Source organism: Raphanus sativus, chromosome 5 (genome assembly GCF_000801105.2).
Source record: "Raphanus sativus cultivar WK10039 chromosome 5, ASM80110v3, whole genome shotgun sequence".
Taxonomy (NCBI): Eukaryota; Viridiplantae; Streptophyta; class Magnoliopsida; order Brassicales; family Brassicaceae; genus Raphanus; species Raphanus sativus.
The window spans coordinates 20072266-20087319 of NC_079515.1; the positions used below are offsets into that span (position 1 = coordinate 20072266).

Consider the following 15054-nt stretch of genomic DNA (forward strand, 5'->3'; position numbering starts at 1 on the left):
TCAGAGATTTTGTTTATAGAGTGTAAAATTTAGGATCAAAGTTCTTAAACAAAGTAATTTCAAGCAAGTATATTTTCTGATTTACACTCCCGTGTCTATATATTATATATATTTTATAGTATCCAGTCTCTTTATATAATATTTTACTAGGATAAGATCCGCGCTTTGCACAGAGTGAAGTTATTATTTTTATTATGTTTTAGAGAATTAAACAATAGTTCGCTTTTATTTGGATTACGGGTGTTTATACCGGATATCAGTTTAGTTTTGGTTCGGTTTGGTTTTTTATTTTCGGTATTTCGGTTAGTAAAATATAACTAATATGTTAAATCTATATTTACTTTGTTTGATTCGATTTATATACCGTCGTTTTCGGTTTATGCCTAAAAACATAATTATTTAGTTTGAGATCATATTATATATTATACAAATTTTAAAGTCATGTTGTCAAAAAGTCATTTATTAAAAAAAATTTATATATCTAAATAAAAGAATATATTAGTCTCATACTAAATGCTATTTATAAAGTTACACTGTCGGCATGCTTTCTTTTGTAAATAAAACACAAACTCTTGAGATCAAAATGTATGAATATTTAAGTTCAAAAACAAAATGTAAGAATATTTATCATTCTCTTTTGATATATTCAAAAATCATCACCTCCAAAATTTTGTGCGGATATTGAACTTACATTAAAAATGTTATGTAAATATAGTTTTGGGTCAAAGAAGATCATCAAAAAAAAATTAGTCAATAAAAAATAGGATCTCTACCTACTTTTCAAGCTCAAAATTTATAGATTTTCTAGAACAAATTTATCAAATGATATCATATATTATATAAAATTAAAAATAAACTTATATAACTATGTTATCCGCGCGTAGCGCGGACACGGACCTAGTACAACTAAAAAGCATATGCATTAATAATTAAAAATTACATATTGGTTCAACCAGTAGTTCAACTAGTAACCGGTTTTGAGTTATACCGGGTTATTAAATAATATTTTTTTTCTAAAACACAACCAAATTACAAACCGGATTGTTAGGTTTATCAGTTTAACTGCAGGTCCGGATCCGATTTAAACAAAAATTGGGTATAAATGTATAGTTATGCAACATCACAGATTCAATACAATTATCAAAACTTCTTACTAATATTTTTAAAAAATAGTATACCAAAATATGATTACAAAAAACACAAATATGATTACAAATATAAAAATTAAATTGCTAAAAGTTAAATTAAAAACAAAAAGAAAAGCAAAGGCAAGGCAAGGCAAGACTCGAGAGCCCAAGAATGAAAATATTATGTTATTGACATATAATAAGAAGAATCAATGCAAATAGAATGGTCGTGTTAGAAGCAAAATCACTCAAGTGACTCTTTTTTCATCTTAGCTTTTGCTGATGATGCCTTGAACCGCTCTCGCCGCTTTCACTAGCCGCTGTCTCTTGCTTTTCGCGACTTCCTTGGTCCCTCGTTGTTGTTCGGCGTTCCTGCAAAAAAAAAAAACATCGTTCCACCTTTAGACATTATTTTAACTCGTAAAGAAACGTAAAAGACAAAATGCTTACATCGCGATAGAGTGAGTCTTCAGCTTCAAGCATATGAATGATATGTCCCATTTTAGGTCGCTTGTTTGCATCAGGATCCACACAACGCAAAGCAACGAGCAACACTCGTTTAAGAGCCTTTGATGATGGCGGCTCTGGTATTTTGGGATCAACTACTTCTTCTGATCTTCGGTTTCCTACCATTGTTTTCAGCCAATCCACTAGATTCGTCTACAACCAAACACAGCAAAGATAATCATGTATAAAAAAACATAGATGGAGTAGAAACAAAGAGGGTCTAAAAAATCCACTAAAGATACCTCGCCTTGAGGCCTACTATAATCAACAGGGTTTCTTCCGGTGATGATCTCCATGATTAATATTCCAAAGCTGTAGATGTCACTCTTCTCGTTTAACATCCCGGTGCACGCATATTCCGGTGCTACATAACTGAACAAGTACAAGTTATTTCCTAAAGGTTTCTACCGTGATCACAAAGTGAGAGACATTTTTTAAAAAAGGAGACTTTACCCTAAGGTTCCCATGACACGGGTTGTAACATAACTGCTGTCGGAACCCAAGAGCTTAGCAAGTCCAAAATCCGAAACCTTAGCATTCCATAGGCGATCAAGTAATATATTGCTCGATTTGATATCCCGATGAACTACTTTTGGTTCAAGACCCTCGTGTAGATACGCCAATCTACGCATATACCAAAAGGTTTACATTGTTTACAAAGATAGACTAATAAAATAGTGGAATATATTTTATTTACCCTTTAGCCATCCCGAGTATAATGTTGATACGGATATCCCAAGTAAGAGGGCCAACATCGCCAACATCACCGTGAATCCATTGCTCCAAATTGCCATTATCCACAAATTCATACACCAGCATCCTGTAAGATAGAGAGAACTCACACATTATTAGATCACAACATTTTTCCAAATTAAAAAAAAAAGGAATAATGTACCTGTAAGCACCTTCAACGCAGTAACCTAAAAGCCTAACGAGATTCTTGTGTCGTACACGCCCAATCACTTCCACCTCTACTTTGAACTCCTTTTCCGCCTGACCCCTGTAAATTAAAAGACAAGTTAATCTTACACTTGATGGAGATCAAATTCCAAAAGCATAGTCTATAAATATAATTCAACAATCCTAATCTAGTAATTATTGACATGTTGTTAAGCAAGTTCTTGACGGCGACTTTAGTTCCATCGTTCAAAACCCCACGATACACAATCCCGTAACCACCTTCCCCGATCACAATCTCTTCACAGAGCCCGTTCGTGGCCGCCTCAAGCTCCCTCAGAGTATACCACCGTCCCCACCCGAGATGCGAAACCTCAGGCCCAACGTTTCCGCTTCCTGAAAACGACGCCGTCTCGCTGGCAGCAGCACTCGCAGTTCCTCTGCTCTCTCCACTCGACACTCGAGAGGCTGAGAACACCACTCTGTGCTCCACCTTCCCTATATCCACCTGGATCTCCCCCGGAACGATCTCTTTTATCTCCTTGGATATCATCGGCGGCGTAGCTACGGCGGCGGAGGAGAAACCGGCTCTTCTCGGTTTTCGAGTTTTGCGGCGGGAGGTTAGGCAGAGGGAGAGAAGGAAGAGAGCGATGGCGATGAGAGATCCGAGTAAGATTCCGATCACGACCCATAGACGGAGGCCGAAGATCGACGTCGGTTTCGAGAGCTCTGTGTTGAGGAAAGCTGCATCGATTCGTACGTCGACATCTTCTTCTCTCTCTTTTCACTCGCATTTCTCGCCGGGAAACACACAAACTTCCCCGGCGAATATAAGACCAAAACTCCGGCCAAAAACTCTATGCGCTTTGTCCAGTGTTGAATCGAGTCGAGCAAAATAAAGATAAATTTTTTTAAAATAAAATAACAAAGGGAATTTAAACAAAGGCCTACTTTCAAGTGATCTGTTTCTTTGTGTACAGTGGAATGAGCTGTCTTTCTAGTTTCTGTCTGACTGTGTGGGGGAGATAGTTAAACGACGATTTTAACCTTCTTTCTCGTCTAAGTCAAAGATTGCATTTGTTGTTTTCCAGTGGTTTTCCGGTAATAAAATCAGTATGATGACATGACGGACTGAGGGATAGGTAGTGAGGATTTTACTTTCTAAACTCCTTTCATTTGTTGTTTTGACTAAATCTGGACCTTAACCTTTAATTATAAGAAGAAAAAGAATCTTTAGTGCGGCCTCGAATATTTTAGGTTTCTTCCTAAGAACATCTCCAACGTAAAACTTCATTTTTTCCTCCAAAATGAAGTAAAAGTGAATATGAAGTAAAAATGCTCCAACTCAACTATATTATTTATTCCATAATAGAGTCATGAACAAATAAAAAATAGATTACTTTATTTATGGAGTAAATTTTAAAATAGAGTGAGATATAGAGTTGGGTTAGAGCATTTGTCACTATATATTTACTTTTATTCTATTTTGAAGTAAAAAATGGGATTGGATTGGAGATAACCTTAAAAAGGGTTTAGAGGTGGTGGGGCTGAAAGAGAAAATTCCATTATCGCCCTATCACATTCAATTATTCATATACCAACCAAGTATCGTAAGTAAATTAATATTCCAACAAGTCAACGGCCCCTTCTCTTACTTTTTTTTTGTCAACTCTTACTTTCTTTTATACTACAAAATCATCATATAATTAATTAATTATACATTGTCTTCTTAGAATTTATAAATTATCAGTAGTTTTCAATATTAAGGCCTATCCAATTGTTACTAAAAAACAAATATAATAGTACCCTTATTTTTTTCTTTAGGAAAATAATAGAACGATAAATTATCTAAATGTTAATCTATGTTTGATACTAAGAAAGAGATAAATATATCGAAGGCTACTAAATTATAATTTATATATAGCATTGGATATGAAGTTTAATTAGTAAAAACGAGATTTTTTTTGTCGGCAAACAAGAACTTGAATTCAACAAAAACTATTATAACAGTGTAGAATAGATCCATTGCGTAATTCTTGTAGATAAAAATCAATTTCATCATTTTAAGATCATTTTCACCATGGTATCACACTTTTGAAGTTTGATTAACAATCAGGATTAAAAGTAGGCTCTGGAAAAGACACTGCAACAAACCAGTTAATGAAATCAGTTACTAAGACAAAGGGAGAGATGACCAACCACATAGAAGAGAAACCCATTAATATCGAGAAATTACACAAAGGAGACGGGGAAGTGATGATTAGCTAACTTATATTTGTGATTTACAGATATAAATCAAATGAAAATGTAAGATAAAATAAAATATTTAGATTTGATGATATATAATTTAAAAGAATGAATAAAAATCTTCGACCAAAATTATGTTTAGCCTTAATATTATATTATGATATAATAGTGATAAATTAACTTTACCTTCGCCTGATATATTGAATCATTATCTAAATGACTAAACAGTTTATGCATAACTTATTAATAAATAGATTTAAGTTACATATGCTATTATGTATAGTCTATACTATTATTTGCAAAGTAAAATTTTGGATTCGAGCTCTCACGTTAAAAGTTAGAGTGGTTAATATCGTTTATACCCTTAATGAATAAAATATATAAATTAATTCCAAAATAAAAACGAATTTAAATGATTAAAAATAATAATAACAATAATAAGAATAATTATCTGAAACCTAATATATATTTAAAAAAATAAAATATGATATAAACACATATATATTGTGTTGTTATCTGAAATTATCTTTTAATAATAAATTAAACTAAAACAAAACAGAAAACACATAACTAAAGATTAATCAAGAAAAATTATCAATTTATATAACTGAAAAGAGAACATTTAGTTTATAATCTATACTATTATTTGCGAAGTAAAATTTTGGATTCGAGCTCTCACGTTAAAAGTTAGAGTGGTTAATATCGTTTATACCCTTAATGAATAAAATATATAAATTAATTCCAAAATAAAAACGAATTTAAATGATTAAAATAATAATAACAATAATAAGAAGAATTATCTGAAACCTAATATATATTAAAAAACAAAATATGATATAAACACATATGTATTGTGTTGTTATCTGAAATTATCTTTTAATAATAAATTAAACTAAAATAAACAGAAAACACATAACTAAAGATTAATCAAGAAAAATATCAATTTATATAACTGAAAAGAGAATATTTAGTTTATAATACTATATTCAAAGCGATTTTCTTTCTCTCACGTTAAAAGTTATAGCGTTTAAAATCTTCATTATCCTTAATACATAATTAAATTAGATATGTTAATATAGAATTACTCACAAATTTAAAACAAATTTCATCAATTTGATTCTCATCATTATCTACAAAATTATATATTATGTGATCCAATAATATTTACATCAAAATATTTTTTAAATAAATATAAATCCATGTATATAGTTTTATGAATACATGAATATTTTCAAATTGTTTACATAATAAATATTTTTTTATTAAAATAAACTTTATTGTATATAAATTAATATTAATTAATTATTAAATATATCAAAGGCATGAAAATAATTTATTTTAATGGTTCTCGAATTGATAATATATTTATTTAGTAATTTGTAAAATTATTAAGCCCGCAACTGCGGGCAAAACACCTAGTTATCTTTATATTAAGCATGCTAATCTATTTGATTAAATTGCAAGTGTCGTATATTTTGTTGCACTTTACACCTTCAATGGGGGGGGGGGGGGGGAATCAAATATATTTGCAAAAACTAAAAGAACTCATAAAATGCCGGAAAACTCAGTGGATATTTCAGCAAACCGAATATTAAAACAAACAGAGGTTAGGAACAATACACATTCCAAACTAGACAACACGACACCGAAACAAAGCTACGGTGAATATCAAAAGCGAGGAGAGACTCTGTTTTCTCGTCTTTTCAATTGGTCCAGCGCGTAATGCCATCGTCTCCTACCATCGCCAAAATTTCCACACGCACCTCCAAAACCGCCTGCAACATTGTTTTAAACATTATCACACCAATTTGACGAATTATTCATTTTCCAAGAACATCATGCAGTGACAGAGAGACTTACAGAGGAATTCCTGCAGTTAACAAGACTGCACTCGTCCAAAGAACCTTCTAGACTCCAACTCTCCCACACGTCAAAACTATGGCTTGCAAACACAAACTCCATTCTTCTATTTATCTGCATACATGAACAATTTTACCTTTTTCCTCAAAGCATTCAAAACTTTTGAGCTATCAATTCATCAAACTGTTTAATGCAAGAGGTACCTGCAATAACTTCCCACCCGCAGCAAATGATCTCAGACCAACGGTGTCCTGGCCAAGCAAACAAGTTCATACACCAATACCCATTCATATATAATATACATAACTTTCTAGTAAATGGGCTATCACTCATTCCTACTACACAACTATAAGGGCCAGATTCTCCAGTGATATTAGTACCTAACAATTTTTGACCTCACTCGGGCATCGCAAGCAAAGTAAATGACAAGCACGAGAGACACAAAAAGGTTTACCTTGTTTCTATATGCGATAATGAATTGTGCAGCCGGATCCCGTTTGGATACGTTTGACAACGTATCGAGGAACCAACCACCGTTTTTAGTTCTTTGCCTTGAAACATGGAGTCCCGATAGGTCTTTTGCATACAAAGCTATTACATATCCATCTTTCAGTACTTCACTTGACTTTCCTATGAGCTTCTTGCTTGACATCACAAGCAGATTTTGGGAAGACTGTTGCATTACTTCAAGTGGTGTTTTCCTGCTTCTTGAATCCTCGGGGGAAGCACATCTAGAACTGGAACTTGATACTTCTTCCGTGTCACTCATAGCAGTATCATCTCTCCGTGAAGTACTACTTTCTTCGTGTAATCCTGAGGAACCCTCTGCTTTTTGCTGTGAATGCCTCTTTTTTGCTTTCTTGCCGGATCTACTGCGTCTCACTTCTGGTTTGATGGCAGTATCTTGAGAAAGAACAGAAACGTGTTGCTGACCAAGGCTCAGAGTTTCCTTAGGAACGATTTTGGTGCCGGTGAGAGCACTTTCTCCACGTTGGTTACTGGTGGATTCCACTAGTGCTAGTTTCTCATGCCTGATAGTGATAGGTGATCGTTCTTCTTCCTCTTCTTCACTTTCCTCATCAGAAACAGTGTTATTGGGTATTACACCATCTAAGAAGAATGAATGCAAGATAGAGATGGCCTTCTCTCTTATCTCCATCCATACTTCCTCACTGTAATCAGCACTACGAGGTAGGATTAACACATTCGGCATCTCCTTCACCTGCAATTCGAAACAGGATATAATGAATTCGTCAGATAAAAAGATCAGAAAAGAGAAGAGAGACAAAGCCATACCCATGCTTCCATCCATTGTGGACCTTCAGCACCGTCAAGGGCGCAGCCAGCTATAGTGCCATCAATCAGAAGCTGTTTCACAGCACAATCATCCAGCAGCTGGCAGCTCCCAGTATTCACAAGAAAGGCCCCTAACGTATAAAATCAACCAATCACTTTCCACTCTACACTTGAATAGAGAGTGAGACGAGACAAAGAGAGATGATACCAGGTTTGATATGCTGCAAACACTCTGCATTGAGTATCTGAACCGTGTCGTCTGTTAACGAACAGTGAAGCGAAACGACGTCACTCGCTGCTAGTAGATCATTCAATGTATCCATTCTCCGGGCAGCACGTGGGAAGTATCTCGATGGCCTGATTCGTTCTTCCTCTCCCTGTACAGAAGAACTCGAATGAAATGAGTGCAGATTAGGCAATAAACATCACACAACGTTACATACATACATTACCTCATGGACATCAAAGTAGAGCACACTCATCTTGAAAGCCAAGCTCCTGCTAGCCAGATAACGAGCGGATACAGATTTACCGATTATCCCCAAAACCATACCACGGCACCGTCTCATTCCTCGGCAAAGCGGCTGGAGCGATCCGAGCCATCCGGAAGACGATAGCGCGTCGTGGCGAGAGAGCAAGTGCGTCCGGCGGAGGAGTCCGAGGATGAGTGCCATCACGGTGTCCGCGATTTCCTCAGCTCGGGAGGTATCGACGTGGACGAGACGGAGACCTAGGTCGGCGGCGAGAGTCGAATCGACGGCGCGATCGGCGGAGCCGAGGCAGAGGATGAGCTGGTGAGGACGGAGACGGCGTTGAGCTGCACGCGGAAGGTAAGCTAGGGAGTGGAGGAGAACGGCGGCGGCGGACTCGATCTTGCCGTCGGCGATGCGGCTGAGCGGGACGTATTCCACACCGGCAACGCCGGCGAGTGAGTCCTGCTCGAGAGCACAGTCCTCTACGCAGTTGAGTGTGACGACGAGAGGTGACGGCTGGTCACGATGTGACATTGTCGCAGACGAACGGATCTTGCTCATTTCCTTCTTCTTCTTCTCTCGCTACTCTCCGGGAGTAGAGGACATAAGCTTTATGGTATGAATATAGTAAAATTGAAGGACTAAAATTAATTTTATAGTAACTTAAAGGTCTAAAAACAATCTTTTCTTTTTCAGGTAGGATGGTCCCCGATGCTTATGTCTAGCATACGGCGCCGTTTACTAGCTATATAAAACGACTTCGTTCTAAAACTACTCATTGAATAGTTAAGACTACGACATCGTTTGAATGCCAAAACCAATTTATACAAGAATAACATATACACTCCCTTTGCTTTAGGGGGGAGGAACCAAACACACAAACTTCAGAATTTGCAAGCCACAAGAACAGGAAACTCTTTCTACACAAAAGTAACAACATAGAAAACAAAAGCATTTGACTCAACTCAAGAGTCAAGATAAGATGGAGAACTCTCTCTTGTGCAACTAAAAGCCGACTATACATATACTCACCAGAAGGACACAAAGCGATGAAAACGATAAGAGCTCTCTATACATCTATCTACCAAAATTCTATCCCCGTTCTTTTTTTTTCTATACCCACTCGTTAATGGGGGGTTTTAGTTAATGGTAGGTGATGATCAGAGGAACCTCCTACGAAGGTTCCTAGTAGTAGCATGATATGAACGCATGAGCAATCCAACACCAATGCCTACACCAAGACACATCCCAAGGCCAATCCCAACTCCAACTCTGACACCTGCATTGAACCAAGTGAGTTGACCATCCTCATCCACGTACATCCCTTCAGGGTAGTAGTAACTCTGTCCCATTTTCCTTTCAGACTCATCGTCGTAGTCCTCATCACCCTGTGATTCTTCCATGATCTGCATTTTATACCAAACAAGATAATAATCAAAATCAAATCAATCAGAAAAATGCTGAACCCTGAAGCATACCTGTAGTTTCCGTTGCCGCTGTGCGAATCCATCAGCAGTGGTGGCTACAACGTCTTGCTCATTATCAACTTCCTCGTCCTCAGGGATAGAGTCGAGAGTCACGTGCCTAGCCACCTTCCTCCTTGGACTCGCCTGAATGGTCTTGGTCAAGATCACGGGAACGCCCCCGCAGCAACCAGCAATGTAAACCTCAACGGAGGGAGACGAGACGCCTAGCTCCGGCCTGAGAAACGCAGAGCAAGAAGAAGAAGAAGAAGAAGAGGCGTTTCCCATCATAGCCATGTAACAGTCCATGCCCCACCCAGTCTTGGGATCGCTAACCGTCCCGTTATCCCACGCGCCTTCGATCCTATCCAGATTCCCGCACAGAACCATGTCCTCGCCGTCGTAGACCTCGAGATCGACGTTTCCGGCCACGCGCACGGTCTCCGTGCTGACGTAGGTCACCTCCGAGGACTCGCGGTCGACTCTGTCGCGGCGGAGTCTAAGCGAGGCGGTCTGGGAGGAAGGAATGCGGACGCCGTTGACCTCGAGGGAGGCGCAGGTTTCGCGGCGGGGGTGGCGAAGGGTGAGGGAGTCGGGGACGCTGTCGACGACGCAGGGGGCGATGCGGACGTAGAACAAGCGGACCTCCAGCCACGACGACTGCGACAGCGTGATTGATGCCGATGACGGCGCGACGCTGCTGGAGGAGGATTTCATGCGGTGTGAATTGGTTGTATCCAGAGGATCCTGATGATGGTGATCCCTCGAAATCATCTAAGAACGATCAATTCAAGAAAATCGAATTCGGAATCAGTTGATGGGAAATTTTAGGCGCAGATTGTGAGAATTCAATTCAAGGCAAGGCTTGATGAACAGAGAATGAGAAATACTTTTTTGTCGCTTTCGTATCGTTTTTAGGTTAAGGTTTTTTTTGTTGTTGTTGGGGTTTGAGATATTTTGGTAAAAAGCAAAAGGTCAAAGTTAAATTTGTATTGGTAACGAGGTAAAAACGGAGGGTCAAAGGAGAAACCGACAGGATAAATTACCCTCGCCACGTATGACAGTTTTTTTTGGTTAATTTTTTTTAGTACTAAATAAATACTATGGTAACTGGGCTACAAATTCTGCTGTCCCTAATTTCACGCTTAATAAGTTCTGATCTGGGCCGCAACAAATCTCATTAGCTGCTATGATCCATGCGTCGTAATAATCTGTAATGAAATGATGCGAGAACAAAATATGAAAAAATGTGTGGAGTCAGGTTACTTTGTTTTGTAATGTAATTGGTGTAGTTAGGGTTGTCGTATGACTATAGATAATACTATATTCACAAAGTACGAAATAATTCGTAATGAAAATGGTATGGCCATTAATATATTTACTTTACAACAAAAAATAACTATAGTTAAAAATTTTGCCACAGATATATAATATTTTTTTTTTTAAAAGGCTTTCATATTTAAATTTTTTTGGGCTTTTTTGTTACAATAAGATGCAAAAAAAAAAAAAAAAAAAAGACTACAAGGCCCGAAATCCCCTAATGGGCTCGAGTAAAGGAAAGTCCAAACTGGCTAGACCCACAAAATAGCCCAAACCTACCACCCAGAAACCCTAATCTCCACTTGCACAAATCCGCCGCCGTGAGCACCCACCCGTCGGAGAACGAAACCGCCAAGGCCACCATGAAAACCAGGATAAAACTAGGAGCAAGAAACGGACTGGAGCAAGCTTACACCGGCAGAAACCGCGACCTAAGCGAACCAAGAAAACAAACCGGAGATGGAGCACTATGAGTGGAGAAACTCATCGAGAGGTAGGAGGAGAAGTTGGTGCCGATCCGGTCGTCTCCTCCCGTTGCCGTAATCAGCCGCTGCCGGAGATCCCTTTCAAGACCCACCGTCGTCCTCGAACGGGGGCTTACTCAACGATTCCAGCAGTTCAAGCACCAACTAAACTTCCCCACCGTAACGACTCACCGCTTCTCCCTCCACCGCCGATTTAGCTCTCGGAAGCTCAAGCGGTCACAAAGAGGGGTCGCGTACTGCACAGCCAAGAGGAAGCATATAACCGGGACTCGTCCTCTAAAGAACCGGACATGCATTGACTGCCGCACCACAACCACCGCTTGGACGAACCCGGAGCCGCCGCGAATACCTACACCGCCACATCAAGCCACCAACAGAACCACCCAGATCCGAAGATGAAGCTCCGGCCGAAGACTAGAAACAGAGGAAGGGACCCTCACGGCACCGGAAAAGAGGACCGGAGACCGGAGGGGCCAAACTCGGTGCACGTGAGATCTACTGTATTTTAGAGAGAAGGTGGAGAGAAAAGTTTTAGAGAGAGGAATTCTATATATTAATAATATGAAATACTCATTTTTCAATAAGTTGACAGATATATAATATGTACGTAGGTGTGTGTGGCCAACACCGTATAAGGTGTTTTCGAATAGCAAAATTTCTAATAAAATTTGCCGATACACAAATAGAGTATATAATATGCAGGTGTGTGTGGCCAACACCGTCTAGTTATAATACAAGCTGTTTCCGAATAGCTAAAATTCTAATAAGGTGGAAGTGGTGTATGTACTGCACCGAACATACTAACTACAGCTTAAATTATGTATGTGATAATTCATTTGCCAAAAGTTATGGATATATAGTTTTGTATATCTTTCCAAAGCAGGTCACGTTTATATATTTGCAAACCTAATATAGTGATAGATAAAGCAATAAGTATCATTTTACTCATCTGGCTCATTCACCGTACGTACCCCCAACTACTTTTAATCATAGCCATTATATTCTCCATATACATACTTTTCTATAATTAGAGAAAGAACATTTGTGAGCCATTGAAGCTCTACCATTGGAAGAATTAACACCGTTTGATCTAAGATCTTGTCGGATAAATCGGACCAGCTTTGGATAGGCCGGCTATAATGTTTTTTTTTCCTCCTCCTCTTTTTGTAACACCGAAAAGATTGGGGTCTTGTCATTTCACCATCCAATTAGGTATACAATATTACAAACTTAATCATAATAAAGTAATATTGCGAAGATTAGTATGATAGTAATTGAGTTTTAATTGAAAAGAGTTGCAGTTCATGTGGATGCCCGTAACTCAAGATTCGTGTCGGAACTTTACCTATAGTTGATTTTTACTTCACCGATTGCATCATGCAGTATGATTTTGACCGTATTTTAGATTCTCCTTGTTAGTCTCGGTTGAATTCAACTAATACATTTCGTAATTTTTAATCCACATTTAATTCGTAGTCATGTTTTACACTGACGGTGGATTATAACAATACTTAGGCCAATTCTAATGGAACACCAAAAATGACATCATCCTATCAAATTTGATGTAACACTATTTACCAAACTAAATATTTTATATACATATTTTATTATGTTTTACTTAATAGAATTACTCAGTTATTGTTATTAATCAGTTTAAATTAGTTTCAATTATTAATACTAATTAGTTCAAATTTGTAACTTATAAATATACTGTATTATTTATTTTTTAATTATTTTTACGTAAATAAAAATATTTTTATTTTATTTTCAAGTAAGAAATTATTATTATTATTTTATGTTATAAAAATAAAGTATCATTGCTTTTATATTTTATTTTATTTTATTTCGAAATAAGAAATAAATAAATGATTATATCATTTATTTTATTTTAAAATATTATTATAATTTTATTTATGTTATATTTAATACTATTAAATTCACCAAACTTTAAAATAAAATTTTATTTTATTTTATAATATAGTTAAACCTGTATTACTAAATAATACAAATTTTATTAAAATAAACATATTTTTTATTATGTGCTTTTCATAATTAATGTTTCGTAATTTTTAATATAGTTTTTATATAAAATGAATACATTGTTAAACCAAAATATAAATATAAATAAATTTTATTAATATATAATTATGAAAAATTAATAAATATAATATCAAAGTATGATAAAACAATTATTTATCAGTTTCAAATAATAAAAATATAAAAATTATTAAACACAAAACATAAAATAATATATAATATTATTTTTGGTGTAATATTTAGTGTCATGGTTGGAAATGTGAAAAAAAAATTGACATCAAAACACCAAATTTGGTGTAATTTCAATACCAAATTTGGTGTCATAGTTGGAGATGCTCTTAGACAATGTTAATTAACTACTGATAGTATGATTTGTTTATGCTTTTTTCTTTTTGCTAAGATAATTTGCCTGTGCTTATTTTCTATAGTCTACAACTATGTTCTCAAACTAAGATCAGCACCAGTCTAAACATGGTTAAAAATTTGAATGACCTAAGCCAAAATGAAAAGAAGGATTATGTTCATATAGTGAAAATAACTATCTTTTAAATGTATAATGAAAAAAAAAGAAAATCTTACATCCGTGTGTCTTAATTTGTCAGTTAAGTAATTTCCGCTACGGCGCTGATTAAAATCGTTGTTTATTTTTTTTATGTTTAGTAAATAATCCTATATTCTCCTTTATCTAAGGTTGTCAAAAGGGATTTTGAAGGAGTAAACTAAAACTTAACCAAAGAGTTTTAACGTCGTGTACGTGATGTTGATGTCAAAAACAAGCAAACTCATTACAAGCGGCTGATAACTACACTATTCAAACCATTAAAACACCATATTAATCTGGTCAGCAAAGTGTTTTCTTTTTGTAGAACTATAGTTTTGTATAAAGTTTGCCATAAAATAATAACAATGTGCGTCAAATTGTGTTTTAATACTTAATAGTCAAACTATTGTACCCGACGATCAACGGTCCAAATAAGAAGCCGAAGAAGGAAGAACCGACGGGATGTTGAATTTAGAGTCACTTGAATTTAATAGAAGCCGCCTTTTTAAAGTAATAAATAGACTTATGACAAAAAAATGTCTAGAACATCAGAGTAGCAGGGCCCACATTGCACTCTATGTGGCCCAAACTACAAATCTCATCACGTCTCGTTCCTATGTTCGCAGTTACTGCGTGTGCTCACGCGCACCTATACTATTTTTTGTTAAGAGTTTTATAAAAACATAAAAACCTCTACCTGTACACATATATCTACGTGGCAAATACGTGGAATCTGAGCTGTTTTCCACTACACAGGTATTTTCTATATTATTTAATTTTATTATAATTATGGCTGTGGGA

The 15054-nt window shown here is 36.3% G+C and overlaps 3 protein-coding genes across 3 annotated transcripts; all 3 read right to left on the reverse strand.

The window, feature by feature from the left end:
• Positions 1–1127: 1127 nt before the first annotated feature.
• Positions 1128–3492, reverse strand: LOC108856604 (probable serine/threonine-protein kinase At1g01540). The gene is made up of 7 exons (XM_018630448.2): positions 2738–3492; positions 2530–2634; positions 2332–2454; positions 2088–2258; positions 1877–2006; positions 1578–1787; positions 1128–1499 (listed from the first exon to the last, which is right to left on the reverse strand). The coding sequence occupies exons 1-7, from the start codon at positions 3082–3084 to the stop codon at positions 1392–1394; spliced, it is 1194 nt and encodes a 397-aa protein (XP_018485950.2). The 5' UTR covers positions 3085–3492; the 3' UTR covers positions 1128–1391.
• A 2789-nt stretch (positions 3493–6281) lies between these two features.
• On the reverse strand, positions 6282–9088 carry LOC108805252 (C-terminal binding protein AN). Its single transcript, XM_018577249.2, has 7 exons — positions 8387–9088; positions 8143–8311; positions 7935–8065; positions 7093–7860; positions 6842–6889; positions 6639–6752; positions 6282–6553 (listed from the first exon to the last, which is right to left on the reverse strand). Exons 1-7 carry the CDS (start codon positions 8966–8968, stop codon positions 6482–6484), a joined length of 1884 nt encoding a protein of 627 aa, XP_018432751.1. The 5' UTR covers positions 8969–9088; the 3' UTR covers positions 6282–6481.
• Positions 9089–9312: 224 nt separating this feature from the next.
• Positions 9313–10806, reverse strand: LOC108859409 (uncharacterized protein At1g01500). Its single transcript, XM_018633308.2, has 2 exons — positions 9886–10806; positions 9313–9813 (listed from the first exon to the last, which is right to left on the reverse strand). The coding sequence occupies exons 1-2, from the start codon at positions 10642–10644 to the stop codon at positions 9568–9570; spliced, it is 1005 nt and encodes a 334-aa protein (XP_018488810.1). The 5' UTR covers positions 10645–10806; the 3' UTR covers positions 9313–9567.
• Positions 10807–15054: the final 4248 nt, after the last annotated feature.

Bases quoted from the DNA above. Each gene is read 5' to 3' on its own strand.
- LOC108856604 (XM_018630448.2), bottom strand. From the start codon at position 3,084: ATGATATCCAAGGAGATAAAAGAGATCGTTCCGGGGGAGATCCAGGTG. The intron at 2,635-2,737 runs GTCAATAATTAC...TTTAATTTACAG, and splicing joins AAGAACTTGCTTAACAACAT to GGGTCAGGCGGAAAAGGAGT. The intron at 2,455-2,529 runs GTACATTATTCC...TCTATCTTACAG, and splicing joins TGCGTTGAAGGTGCTTACAG to GATGCTGGTGTATGAATTTG.
- LOC108805252 (XM_018577249.2), bottom strand. From the start codon at position 8,968: ATGAGCAAGATCCGTTCGTCTGCGACAATGTCACATCGTGACCAGCCG. The intron at 6,753-6,841 runs GTACCTCTTGCA...TCATGTATGCAG, and splicing joins CGGGTGGGAAGTTATTGCAG to ATAAATAGAAGAATGGAGTT. The intron at 6,554-6,638 runs GTAAGTCTCTCT...ACAATGTTGCAG, and splicing joins TTAACTGCAGGAATTCCTCT to GCGGTTTTGGAGGTGCGTGT.
- LOC108859409 (XM_018633308.2), bottom strand. From the start codon at position 10,644: ATGATTTCGAGGGATCACCATCATCAGGATCCTCTGGATACAACCAAT. The intron at 9,814-9,885 runs GTATGCTTCAGG...TATAAAATGCAG, and splicing joins AGCGGCAACGGAAACTACAG to ATCATGGAAGAATCACAGGG.